This window comes from Drosophila rhopaloa, unplaced genomic scaffold (genome assembly GCF_018152115.1).
Source record: "Drosophila rhopaloa isolate 14029-0021.01 unplaced genomic scaffold, ASM1815211v1 contig_115, whole genome shotgun sequence".
Taxonomy (NCBI): Eukaryota; Metazoa; Arthropoda; class Insecta; order Diptera; family Drosophilidae; genus Drosophila; species Drosophila rhopaloa.
The window spans coordinates 18,828,904-18,841,605 of record NW_025334990.1 but is presented as its reverse complement, the minus strand read 5'-3'; the positions used below and the strand labels follow the sequence as shown (position 1 = coordinate 18,841,605).

The following is a 12,702-nucleotide window of genomic DNA, read 5'->3' as shown; positions in this document are numbered from 1 at the left end:
GAGTAACTCTTAATATACCACTTATAGAACACGAAATGGAATAATATAAATGTAGAATAGGCTTGGGAGCCAATGTAAAACCGCTTATATAGCAAGCAAATGATACCTTCAAACGATATTTTTAAAATATACAGCACTGAATTCATCAGTAGGAGCACTGTTCGGGAAATGAAATATCGTTGCAGTTGCTAGGAAAATATTTAGAAATATATATATATATATATGTCAATTTCACAAAATAGTATATATAATATTCAGGATAATCGATTAAGAGTATAATATATGTGCAGTTTGATATAAAAATGTTACTCCAATATGGTCCAAATGCATACCGACTGTGGCAATCAATTAACTGGTAAAAGTTAAAAGCCCGTCCCGATCCCCAAGATTTGTTCCACGAGCAAGGGCCAGAACCTCTGAAAATACGCTCAATAAACGATTTTCAAATATGGCAATAAACAATCAGCTAACGAAATATAGCAAGTAGGATCGATACAGTCGGGGTCCCGACAGTGAGATACCCGTTACTACGTGCGATGTTAATTTATTCAAAATAATTGTTATCCGTCTAAGCAGGAATTTTGTACTCGAACTTCTGTCTTATTTAAATTTGAAATGGCGGTATGTGGGTCTTTGGTTTAAAATAACTTTATGTACATTATCTTAACTTTAGCCTATACAATCAGTGGTGTAGACAGATAGTAAATGTGGTATTTAAAAGAATTTTAAAGCAAATTTGTTTTTAATCCCGCCCCAACAACCGAATCTTGGATGACCCACTAAACACAAGTAACGGGTATAAATATAATCAATAGAAACGCAATAAGGCACATAACACCATGGTGCTATATGCTGGCAATATGTATATGGATGTATAGTATACGGTATATTAAATGTTTATTCAATGCTTTGCCGACTGGAGGACGGATCAGGATCTGGATCGGAACCCGATCTGAGCCTGCCTAGCCAAACAACGGTTACAATATGGTTCATCTGCTGTTGCAACAATCAGATATTCGGGGAGACGTAAAACTTAGTTTAGATTATATGTCAAAGTTATGTTTATAAATTATGGTAGACCTACATTCATTTGGGTATGTTTTCATTGTTTTCATTGCAATATGTATAATTGAATAGACAGTAATAACAACACACGATCTTACCAAGTTTGACACTTTTATAATATGTGGTTTGTATTTCTTCAAGTATTTGTTTGTTTTAGTGTGAAAAAGTTTTGGGGTTTGATTTCGAAATTCTGTTATGAATTGGTCTGAAGAGCGGCCTCTGAAAGTACATACTTTATGTTTGCATTTGGTGATAAAGATATTAATACAGGCATGATTATCCTGTTCCTAAATAAGTTCTTTAAATGTAAATATTAGGCATATGTTTCTACCAAGTTTGGGATTGCAAATATACAAATATAGAGCAGGAAATAATTTATAAGTCAATTCATTTTTTGCTTACTGCTACGAAAATGATATAATGGGGACTCCACAACTGAAAGGTGAAAATATTGTTATGCAAAATTTCAAAAAAGCTCAATTAACAAGAACACCTTTACACCAGGCCCTTACTTTTCGCAAATTTTATAAACGGTTCTATTAAATGTTTTGAAATCTTACCAGATCAGCAGACATAGAAGATCAAGTGCAAATGTCCATCATCTTTTGTTAAAATGATTCTTATTAAAACTATGCTAAGCTAAGTACGTGAAAATGGGTTCATGTATAAAAAAATTTCGTTATCTTTTATGTTGTAAATATATGCGTATGTTATTAAATAGAGCTGCTTAACTATCGATGTATAAATTTTACTTTCATTATCGATAGTATCAAGGAGGTATTATGAATTTATCGATAGGTTTGCAGTACTTTTGCTAACGTAATAGTATTTCAGTTATTGCAATTGAGAATTTTCAGAAAGGGTATCTTTCAAGAGTTTAACCCCAGCTGCGGATCGTTTGCCTGAATTGACGGTGAAAGAAATAACATATGCAAGAGACATATGCAGATGTGTAACAAAAAAGAACAAAACACCCAAAACGGATTCAATTGGCTTCTCTTAGCGTGTCTGTGCAAGTAGTGATCATGAACAGCAAGAGCATTATCTTTCGTTTGATTGAGTTTATAAATATAGATATATATATATACTTAGGTTCTCAGGGAAATCGCTTACAAACTATTGGAGAAATTATAGGCAATATCCAAATAATAGACAGTGTTAATCATATTAATTTACATTTACAAAAGTTCGACGCCACAAGCTAAACGTTCAATGTTTCACTCTCCGATTGATTGGCTGATGGATCCGGTTCCTCCTGTCACCTCTGACCTCCGCCTCCATTCTACCGTGTGTTGTCTGTCTGCTGATGCTTCGGCTTTTGCTGCTGTTATTGCAATTAAAAATCATTTGCTTTTGCTTTTCTGTTCTGATTTGCTAGTTTTGTGGGGGATAAAAGACATAGGACATAGTAGAACAATAGATCACTGCAAAGAGTTTTACGCATGGTAAACAAGATTTGGTTAGGATATTACAAGTCGTGTAAAACATGGATCAGACCATTTTCCATTGAGCGTACGAATTTCAATTTTGAATTTTGATAATCATCTTTCAAAAATAAATTAATAAAGGATGGCATATTTCGATTATATAGGCTCAAGTTTTTCATTAAGCTAAAGATCCTTTAAAATGAAATACATTACAAATCATAACAGATGATTATCATTTATAAGACTTCACCCCAAAAACCGATACAATTCAAAATGAAAATTGCTATAAGCTTAGATGGAAAATTCTGACCCAAAAATATTAATATGTAAAAATGGTATGTAAAGTAGAAAAGGGCAATTTATATATAAAATTAAGCAAGCATTTTAAGCATATGGGAAAAGCAAAAATACGTAAAGCAAAATTCAAAGACAGCAATTCAATTCAAATTGATTCATAAACACACTCCACTATTAACTACCGTAAATGTCTAGGCTTTAAAACTCACCCCATGCAAGGCACCTGCATCGCCCTCCGACCGCAGCATCTTCCACTTCGGCGTCCGCTTCCACTCCCACATGCATCTCCTCCCCGCCCCCGTTCCCGATCCCTCCGAACGTCCTCAGTGTTTGTCGTTTTTGTGCGATTTCTGCTGTTGCTGGCCCGGCGCGCCAGGGTAACCACCGTATCCAGCGCCCGGATAACCGCCGGGATAGCCAGCGGGCGGTCCACCGCCTTGCCCTCCACCGGGCTGAGGCGCTCCCTGCGGCTGGCCACCAGCTGCAGCCGCCGCTGCATAATACTGCGAGTACTGTGCGTACTGGCTGGGAGTCATGCTCTGTCCATATCCGCCGGCTGCTGCTGCTGCAGCCGCTGCTGCTGCCGCCGCTGCAGCGGGATTTGGCTGCTGGCCGGGATTGGGTCCACCCTGGCTGGGATTGGGCGCATTGCTCTGGCCACCTGGTGCTCCATTCTGTGGCTGCTCGGGCAATCAGTTTTATAAATGAGATTTTACTGAAGGAAATATGTCTAATCAAACCTTGTTCTTTAACGTTTTTTCGATGGCCTCGGCTTCTTCGATCTTGCCCACACTGCGATAGTACTCCGCCCACTGGGCACTGTAGTCAGCACCTCCGGCACCTCCGCCGCCTGCTTGTTGCTGTGGCTGCTGCTGCTGTTGAGGCTGCTGCTGCGGTTGTTGTGGCTGCACAGGTCCCGAGGAGCCGCCCGCCTGCTTGGCCTTCATTTGCTGCTCGATCATTTCAGCCTCTCGATGGCATCCCATTTGTCTGAAAAGGATAAGGCAATGTTAATACATGCTTATAGCAGTCAAGTGATAATATTTCAAACTATGTTATTTGGCAGATTGCAATTAAAGTATGTTATTGCTTACTTGTAGTACTCTATCCACTGTGTTGAGTAGTCCTGCCCACCAGCTGCACCTCCCGCCGCAGCGGCTCCTCCTTGATTGGCTGCCATGGCCATTTGCTGCTGCTGTTGCTGCTGCTGTCCGGACGGATCCCATCCCTGCTGACCATAGGGTCCGCCCCACTGCTGTTGTTGCTGCGGATAGCCTCCTCCCGAGTTTGGATCACCGCCCTGCATTTGATTGGGGCCACCATAGCCGCCCTGTTGCTGGTTATGGTGCGAGTTGTTCTGGCCACCGCCAGAGTTTCCACCACCACCGCCGGAGCCGCCGCCACCTCCACCGCCGATGGGCTTCCGGGAAAGGACGTTCAGCTCCATGTTTATCTTCTCGGAGATCATTTGCCGGGCTGCCTCCACCTGGTCGGTGGTGCCCTTGGATTTGAAGAGCTTCTCGTTGGGCGGATTGCTGGCATTGCGATCCATTTCGGTGTGGGCTCCAGACTGCTGGTTGATCAGCTTGATGGTCTCGCCACCTCGACCAATTACAATCTACAGAGATATGGGTTGCGTTTAGAAGGCTTGGTATTGTAGGGGACCTATTTGTGAACCTACTCCACATTTAGAAGCGGGTACTAGGAATGTGATCTCCTCCCGTCCACCTTGGGCGTGATTCACGCCGTATCCATAGCCGTAGTTGGAGTTGCCGGAGTCACCACCTCCTTGGCCACCTCCACCGCCTCCTCCATTTCCATTTCGGTTCATACCGTTGCGTTGCTATGAAATCAAAAGTTTAATTTGGGGTATCTCAAGGCCTTCAAATATTTAAGAGTTCGTAAATATCTCTAATTTTAAATGATTCAAATAACCTAAAGCTAAAGATGTATTTGTATATTATTTGAATGTATTTCTGATGCTTAAAAAAAAACCTTTTAACCGAAACCTACAAATTAAAAGTATGATTGCACTGCTTTCCTTTTCAGGATTGATTAATTTCCAATGCTTTTAAGGGATATTTTACGAACCCAGGACTCCCCGACTTACCATAACATTCTCAATAAGTCCATCAATGGTGCGCTTGGCATCCTCGACCTGCTGCCGAGTGCCCTGAATCACGCACCTCCGATCGCCCATCTCGTCGTTCTTTCCCTGGATGAACTGCAATTTGCAGCCGCACTCGGTTTGGATCTTCCGGATCATGTCGCCGCCCTTGCCAATAACCACGCCCACAGCGATCTTGGGCACAAAGACCTCGACGCTTTCGCCGCCGTTGCCGTTGTTGAAGTTATTGAATCCCATGCCAGGACCACCGCCACCACCTCCGCCGCCGCCACCAGCGCCTCGGCCGCCCTGCTGCTGGGCCTGGGCATCCTTCTGGGCTATCAGATCGAGCACCATCTGCTTGGCGTGCTCTATCTTCTGCGCCTCGCCGGAAATGCGCAGCGGCTTGATTAGCTCCTGGTTCGGCCCGTCCTGAATGATGATCATCTTGGCGCCGGTCTTCTCCTGCAACTGTTTAATGGTGTCGCCGCCCTTGCCGATAACCAGGCCGACCTTGGCGCCCGGGATCATGATCTCCTGGTACGGCGGATAGCCGCTGGGTCCCGGTGGCGGCATGTTGATGGTGAGTAGCACCTCAACCTGACCGCCGCCGGCCCGATTGGCCATGTTCTGGATCATCTCGCGTCCCTTGGTGACCGTATCACGCTGGCCACGCAGCATGATCACGCGATCCTGATCCTGCATGACCTGTACCTTTACACCGGACTCCGCCTGGAGGTGTGTGATGGTGTCATTGCTGGCCCGGCCCATGAAGGCGCCGGCTACCGAGTCGGGCAGCCGGATCTGTTCCTCGCAGCTGGTTCCTGCAGAGGCGGCCAGTCGAGCGGCCACCGCCGCCGCTTGGGCAATTGCCTGGGTTATGCTGGCTCCGCCCTGGCCTCCGCTTCCTCCACCTCCGCCGCCGCCGCTGCCGCTGCTCATGTTGGAGCTGTTGTTGCCGTACTCGGGACTTCCGAAAGAGCGCTTGCAGTCTGGACCGCTGTCACCGTCGTCGTTGTGACGCTTGAAGCTGGGTGCTCCTCCTGCGCCTACCGCCGGTGGCGATGGACCCACTGTAGCTCCGCCTTGCTGGTTCGGTTGGATCTTGGCCGCAATCTGGATGGGGAATGGGAATGGGCCCGATATACACACACTTCCGCTTCTTCCTCTTCCTCTTCCCGGGGAGCGAAACTCACCTGCTTGGCACGCTGAATTGCCTGCGCGAGTGCCTGCGATTGACTGATGCTCGTCTGCTGCGTCTGGAACTCGCTCATCTCGGATTGTCCTACAATATATATAATACGATCCTGTGCCGGATTACACTTTTTTTTTTCTAGCCCCGCACGAGTTGAAAATTCAATAGTCGAAAGGGGCGAGTTTTTCACAAAAGCCGCTGTGTGGGTTTTCACGTTTATTTCCGGCTTTCTGTCGGCTTTTTTAAATTGTTTTTCAAACGCCTGCGTTGCTTACTTGTTTAGCTGCCGTTTGTTGCACTTTTTTAACACGATTTCTGCACTTTAGTTTCGGCTTTGCGGTGAAAATTATGCGTCTGCAAAAAAATTGAGTAGCATTATAACGATTTGGTGGCGTTTTTTCGACCCCTGGATTTTCACGGCATTTGGTGAACGGTAACACTGCCCATTTTGAGGGATTTTACCAGGGATCAACCAAAGTTATCATGCGATACTATCGAAATTTATTTAATACAACATTTTTTTAACAAAAGAAAATTGTATTTTCTGTGTTAATAAGGGTAATAAGAATAGTTTTAGCTCATTATACTTATATTACATACAAACATATACACAAATTACAAAAAATGTGTACAAAAATAGTGAACAACATAAATTAAACTCTGTTTATTTTTTAAAGCAAGGATAACGTCTGTGGAAATTTCTGTACAATTTGAACCCGTATGCTATCGACAAAGGATATATATATATCTTATTTAGTGTACCTACTATACTCTTTACAAGTTCTCATCCGATTTCATACAAACTCATCTACCGTAAGTATTAAGAACACACATTTTTCATCCAACAAAAGAAAATTAATTTGCTTGCTATGGTAAAAATGGATAAAAAATAATAATTTGAACCCATATTATATATTCTGGAGATATTAGATATTCTGGAATCTTTATAATTTGATTTTGTTGTACAATTGTTGTACAATTGAACTAAGAAGTTAATTAATATTGGTCTCTATTTCAGATATATGCTATAAACAACGAACATCGGAATTTGCTCTTCTTAAATGTTTAACTTAAAGACCTTTAAAGTTGTAAATATGAGTGAAGAAAATGCAATTTTAATTTTATATTGCCATTATAAGGCCTTTGATTGGGAAACCCCCTAATTAAACAATCGAGGGTTCCAAAAATTATCGACTAGTCGATAGCGTCATCGATGTTTTCCCACCACTAGTTCTTCTTTCGTCGGCAACGTTGTGCAGAGCACGGCTACAGATTTGTTAAACGCGAATTTCCCCCACAAAAACGCATTTAAAATGGCTTTCGGTGATGTGAAGACCCCGCAGGGACTCAAGGAGTTGAACAACTTCTTGGCCGACAACAGCTACATCAGCGGGTAAGCACGCGGCGGCAAGTGAGGTTAGGGCCACCCCCACCACGTCGGCAAATGAGATGATTTCACCTTTGTGCAAATACTAATTAGAGCCTCCTTCCAAACCCAACAGATACACTCCCAGCAAGGCCGATCTGTCCGTGTTCGAGGCTCTGGGCAAGGCCCCCGCCGCCGACAATGTGAACGTGGCCCGTTGGTACCGTCACATCGCCTCCTTCGAGGCCGCAGAGCGCGCCGCCTGGACAGGAACTCCTCTGCCCCAGTTGGCCGGCGGCAAGCCCACCGTGGCCGCTGCTCCTGCCAAGCCAGCCGCCGCCGACGATGACGACGATGTGGATCTATTCGGATCCGATGACGAGGAGGACGCTGAGGCCGAGCGCATCAAGCAGGAGCGCGTCGCCGCCTACGCCGCCAAGAAGTCCAAGAAGCCCGCCCTCATTGCCAAGTCATCGGTGCTCCTCGACGTCAAGCCCTGGGACGACGAGACCGACATGAAGGAGATGGAGAACAATGTCCGCACCATCGAGATGGACGGTCTGCTGTGGGGCGCCTCCAAGCTCGTGCCAGTCGGCTATGGCATCAACAAGCTGCAGATCATGTGCGTCATCGAGGACGACAAGGTCTCCATTGATCTGCTCCAGGAGAAGATCGAGGAGTTCGAGGACTTCGTGCAGTCCGTCGACATTGCTGCCTTCAACAAGATCTAAGCACTGAGATTTTTACATTTTAAATAAATTTGTGCAAAGCGGAGTAACTGAGAAATGGAGGTACCTCTTCTACTTGTGTAGTATAGATTGTTTTGGGACATCAAAAGGCAGGCTTTTTTTCCACAATTTAGAAGTTATATTTTGATTTTAGAACATAACTTAGTTAAATATGTAACCAAAAAAAATATTTTCCACAATTTAGAAGTTATATTTTGATTTTAGAACATAACTTAGTTAAATATGTAACCAAAAAAAATATTTTCAAAGCCGAGTATCTTCTTAATTACAGCTTTAAGTCAAATTTGTTATCTTGATACAGTTTTCTGCAGCAATGAAGACACTGAAACCACTGCCTCCTAAAAGTATAATTTTAAAATCAAACCTTATCACTTATTTTAGTAGTATCACTCTCTCGAGTTCTCAGCTTGAGTCTTTTGTTTTGGAGCTTTGAGTGAGCTTTTGCAAACAAAAAAGCGAGGCCCGTAGGATTTCCAGCTTAGTCGAACGGGCAGCTCGATAGAGTTCGGTTCTATATTCACCTTGAGAATACTGTTTAGCGGTTCTTAAAATTGCATTTGAAACAAATATATTTCGGACAAAAGTTCTGCTTAAAAATGGCTGCCAACAAATTGTGCTGCATTCTGGCGTTTGGCGCTCTATTGTGCCTGGGATTCGCTGCTCTCATTCAAGCCAACGGTGAGTTAAATAATTCGAAAAATATTATTTAGGCGAGAACCAACATTTCCGTTCCTCTCGAGACGAATTTGTTACGCATTTGCTGTGATTTGCTTTTAGCACAAAACGCAAATACCGGATCGTCTGCATTCATTAACATTAATTAGCAATTGTATAGATATTTGAATCTTTTGTTTTGCGCCAAGACATGTTTCGTTCTTAAACGGATTTCCCAGATACATTTATCCATTGTGCTTGTCGGCATTTGCATACAACAAGTATCTGGAAGTTGACAAACGTCCATTAATGGTCGGGGGTTTTGGATCGGTTTCAGATTCGATAGACGCACATCTATCATTTTATACTCGGGCCGTTGACTGCGTTGGTTTTTCAATAGCGCAGTGTTGCCATTGAAATTACTTCCGATTTGTATATCCCCATTACATTAAGCGGAAATTAATTGGCAGTATTTTTGAAAATAATTTATTAATCATAGGCGGTAATAATATCATAGGATTTCTATTTAATAAACTAATTGCTTATATGGGTAATCAACACAACTCAAGTCTTCGGAAGAAGGATGTAGTTTTATTAAAATTTTCCCCGAATCCGGAATTAAGTTGTGTAGTGCCATTTGGTACTCTATTGTTTAGCCCGACAAAATCCCACCTTCGTGACAATTTGTTTTGATGACGTCGGATCGTAAGTTTAATCTCTGCCTGCGTGTGGGTTATCTCAGAGCAAGGAAAAACCCATTAAAAAATGTTTATATGAAGTAGATTCTGCTTTAATAATTTTTAAATTTGATCTAAATTAATTAATTAAAAATAAAACAAATTTTCCTTTGATATTTTTGCGGCGTGATAAACAATTTTTAGTCTTGACCCAATTTTTGAGCCTTTCAAGATTGTTTTGCATAGTTCAGTGAACTCAGAAACCTCTAAGTTAGCGCGTGTGGGTGAGGCAGAAGGCTAGAAGACATGCTGTGCTTGATTGCCAGCCAATCTTCTCGACTTTGCAAATTGCCAATACTCGTTAAAAATACGAAATTAATTACAAGAACAAGGTCTTGATAACGCCGATGTATTGACTCATCCTCGCCTACTGCCTGCGTCTGCCGGATTTGTTCTACGTTGATGCTTCAATGTTGCCATTGAAAGTTGCAAAACTAGTTCGGTAAAATATGAGATGGGGACGTGAGGCTGACAGATTCAACGGCTTGTATTTTCAGGTTCATGGGCGTGCAGCCGACGAAATTGATTTTTGTTCCTTCAACATTATTAATATATTTTTGAAATTTTATGACTCAACTTATAAGGGGGAAACCAAAATGATAATGAAGGACTTATTTTAATTCCGATAATAATAACTGTAAGAGCATTTTCTTGTTAATAGGTAATCATAATCTAAAAATGTAGTGTATTTGCTTGGAATTTTAAAATTATTGTTTTGCTCCTACAGATAGTTGATCTTCTTTAACTAAATTTTCCTCTTAATGTTTAGTATTGTTAACCGAAAGATTCCTATATAAAGAGCGCTACTTTTTTACTGTGTTCTGCTGGAATTCCAAAGATCTTAGCTTGTTATAACTCTCAAAAATCAAAACATTACCGAATGCTCTGAATAAAGCGATGACATGATCTGGGCAAAAATGTGTGACACCATTCGAGTTTTGCTACGGCAGTATTTACGCTCGCGGGCTAATCAGTGAACTGAACTGAACTGAACTGATTTGATTTGAACGATCTTTTAACCCCATGCAGATAAGCCGGTGACTGATGTGTGCCTGGGATGCATCTGCGAGGCCATCAGTGGATGCAACCAGACCCGTTACTGCGGCGGCGGAGTCTGCGGCCTGTTTCGCATCACGTGGGCTTACTGGTCCGACGGCGGCAAGCTGACCTTGGGCAACGAGAGTCCCCAGTCGGAGGACGGTAAGCCTTTCTTATTTTTAATGTTTTCCATAAATATTATCAGCACTTATCTACCCCAGCCTATGCCAACTGCGTGAACGATCCGTACTGCGCGGCCAACACGATCCAGAATTACATGACCAAGTTCGGGCAGGACTGCAACGGGGACAACGCCATCGATTGCTACGACTTCGCGGCCATCCACAAGTTGGGCGGATACGGGTGCAAGGGCGAGCTGAGCTACCAGTACCAGACGCAGCTGACCAACTGCCTCAATTCTTTCCAGCAAATCGACGTTCGCTCCAGCAAGTAATCCCATAATCTTGCTAAACTTATGTCTTAATTAAATTTAAATAATGTAATAACTAATAATTTATGGCAATGCATTTGAATTCGAATAAGATTGCGCAATTGAGATTGATAATAAATGACAATACGACAAGGGAATAAATATAAATCACAGCTCTCAATAACGTTTTCAGTTTTACATTGTTTATATTTACGTTGTTTTCAGAATAGTTTTTGTAGTCTGAAAAAGGAAAAAGTTAAATAAAAAATGTAGATAATATTAAATTTTTGAACAGTGTATAAAATAGTCAGTCAGCCTTTACAGCTTACTATAAAATATTTCTGCTTCTTAACGTTGCATACTTTTTCGGACTTTTTTAAAATATGAGAGGCAGATTTACAAGTCAATTATTCCTTAATATATTCCGTGCTTAAATTCTATAAATTAATTGCACCCCTTTTTAAATTTGTATAGGTATGGTTTATACCCTAAAAGTATAAAACAGCCCTGCACTTTAATGGGCTGTATGATCTAGTCTAACCTATCTATAAGGACCAAAATGCATAAGAAGTTCAGCAGCCAAAATGTTAAAAATAAGTTCACAAAGTAGATTAGAAATATCAAATAGGTTTTGTTTTTAAACTGAGGGTGAGGTTAAGGGGTAGCAGACGCTGTCTATTCGAGTGGGTGTGGATGTGGTTGTGGATGCGCCCTATAAACCGGTATTGCCCGCTAGTTTGCCGGAGTAACCGGGTGAGTAGGCAGTCCATTGGATTCGCTGGCACCATTCGCAGGTTTATATGCAGAGGTGTCAGATGCAACTATTTTATCAAGCGGGAGAATGAGAGCTTTACTGGGGTATTTTCTTTGCTTACTGCTGACGCTGTCGCCTTCGTTGGTGCAAGGTCAAGGTGAGTTTTCCCAAAATATATTTAAAAGGAAATAGGTCTGACTAGTGTCATTCACAGGTCATGTGCTGGATAAGCCCGTGACAGAGAAGTGCCTCACCTGTATTTGTGAGGCCATCAGTGGCTGCAATGCCACGGCGATTTGCACCAGTCCGGAGAAGGGCACTTGCGGCATTTTCCGCATCACCTGGGCCTACTGGGTGGATGCTGGAAAACTCACTCTTAATGGAGAGCTTCCCGACTCTGAGAAGGCCTTCATCAACTGTGCCAACGATCCGCACTGTGCCGCTGACTTGGTGCAGAATTACATGAAGAAGTTCAATCAGGACTGCAATGATGATGGCGAAATGGATTGCCTCGATTATGCCAAAATCCACAAATTGGGGGCTTATGGTTGTCAGGCGGACTTGCCCTACAACTACCAGACTGCCTTCGAAGAATGCATTGAAATGTACGAAAATGAGGGCCTGGAGTGATATAATTGTGTCTCTTTAAAGTAAAAATGCCTAACTTTAAATGTTAGTTTATTAATTTCAACTGTTTTTGAAAAAAAGCAAATCTTATCGATTCTTAGCTTAAGTTAAGATTTTTATGGTGAATAAATAACAACCGGGAATCACCCCGGATTTAAAATTAGACCGGTGCATTTCCTATTACTGCAATTAGCCACTTTCGATAGAGCCAATTCTCAGAGCAGTGTTTAATAAAAATCAGTAGTCAGTGCTGAAA

The 12,702-nt window shown here is 42.4% G+C and overlaps 4 protein-coding genes across 6 annotated transcripts; 3 read left to right on the top strand and 1 right to left on the bottom strand.

Moving 5' to 3' along the window:
- Positions 1 to 878: 878 nt before the first annotated feature.
- LOC108051264 (far upstream element-binding protein 3) lies at positions 879 to 6,502 on the bottom strand. 3 transcript variants are annotated; one of them, XM_017133313.2, is made up of 8 exons: positions 6,367 to 6,502; positions 6,093 to 6,181; positions 4,900 to 6,012; positions 4,471 to 4,632; positions 3,884 to 4,407; positions 3,530 to 3,779; positions 2,999 to 3,469; positions 879 to 2,489 (listed from the first exon to the last, which is right to left on the bottom strand). In XM_017133313.2, exons 2-7 carry the CDS (start codon positions 6,168 to 6,170, stop codon positions 3,113 to 3,115), a joined length of 2,484 nt encoding a protein of 827 aa, XP_016988802.1. In that variant the 5' UTR covers positions 6,171 to 6,181; positions 6,367 to 6,502; the 3' UTR covers positions 879 to 2,489; positions 2,999 to 3,112. The 3 variants fall into 3 exon arrangements, with proteins under 3 accessions (XP_016988802.1, XP_016988801.1, XP_016988803.1); XM_017133312.2 differs by having other exon boundaries at positions 6,093 to 6,502; XM_017133314.2 differs by having other exon boundaries at positions 879 to 2,439; positions 6,093 to 6,502.
- An 803-nt stretch (positions 6,503 to 7,305) lies between these two features.
- LOC108051273 (probable elongation factor 1-beta) lies at positions 7,306 to 8,243 on the top strand. The gene is made up of 2 exons (XM_017133324.2): positions 7,306 to 7,484; positions 7,594 to 8,243. Exons 1-2 carry the CDS (start codon positions 7,405 to 7,407, stop codon positions 8,186 to 8,188), a joined length of 675 nt encoding a protein of 224 aa, XP_016988813.1. The 5' UTR covers positions 7,306 to 7,404; the 3' UTR covers positions 8,189 to 8,243.
- Positions 8,244 to 8,682: 439 nt separating this feature from the next.
- LOC108051274 (lysozyme) lies at positions 8,683 to 11,246 on the top strand. Its single transcript, XM_017133325.2, has 3 exons — positions 8,683 to 8,884; positions 10,627 to 10,797; positions 10,857 to 11,246. The coding sequence occupies exons 1-3, from the start codon at positions 8,803 to 8,805 to the stop codon at positions 11,087 to 11,089; spliced, it is 486 nt and encodes a 161-aa protein (XP_016988814.1). The 5' UTR covers positions 8,683 to 8,802; the 3' UTR covers positions 11,090 to 11,246.
- A 590-nt stretch (positions 11,247 to 11,836) lies between these two features.
- On the top strand, positions 11,837 to 12,609 carry LOC108051275 (lysozyme). The gene is made up of 2 exons (XM_017133326.2): positions 11,837 to 11,976; positions 12,034 to 12,609. Exons 1-2 carry the CDS (start codon positions 11,907 to 11,909, stop codon positions 12,447 to 12,449), a joined length of 486 nt encoding a protein of 161 aa, XP_016988815.1. The 5' UTR covers positions 11,837 to 11,906; the 3' UTR covers positions 12,450 to 12,609.
- Positions 12,610 to 12,702: the final 93 nt, after the last annotated feature.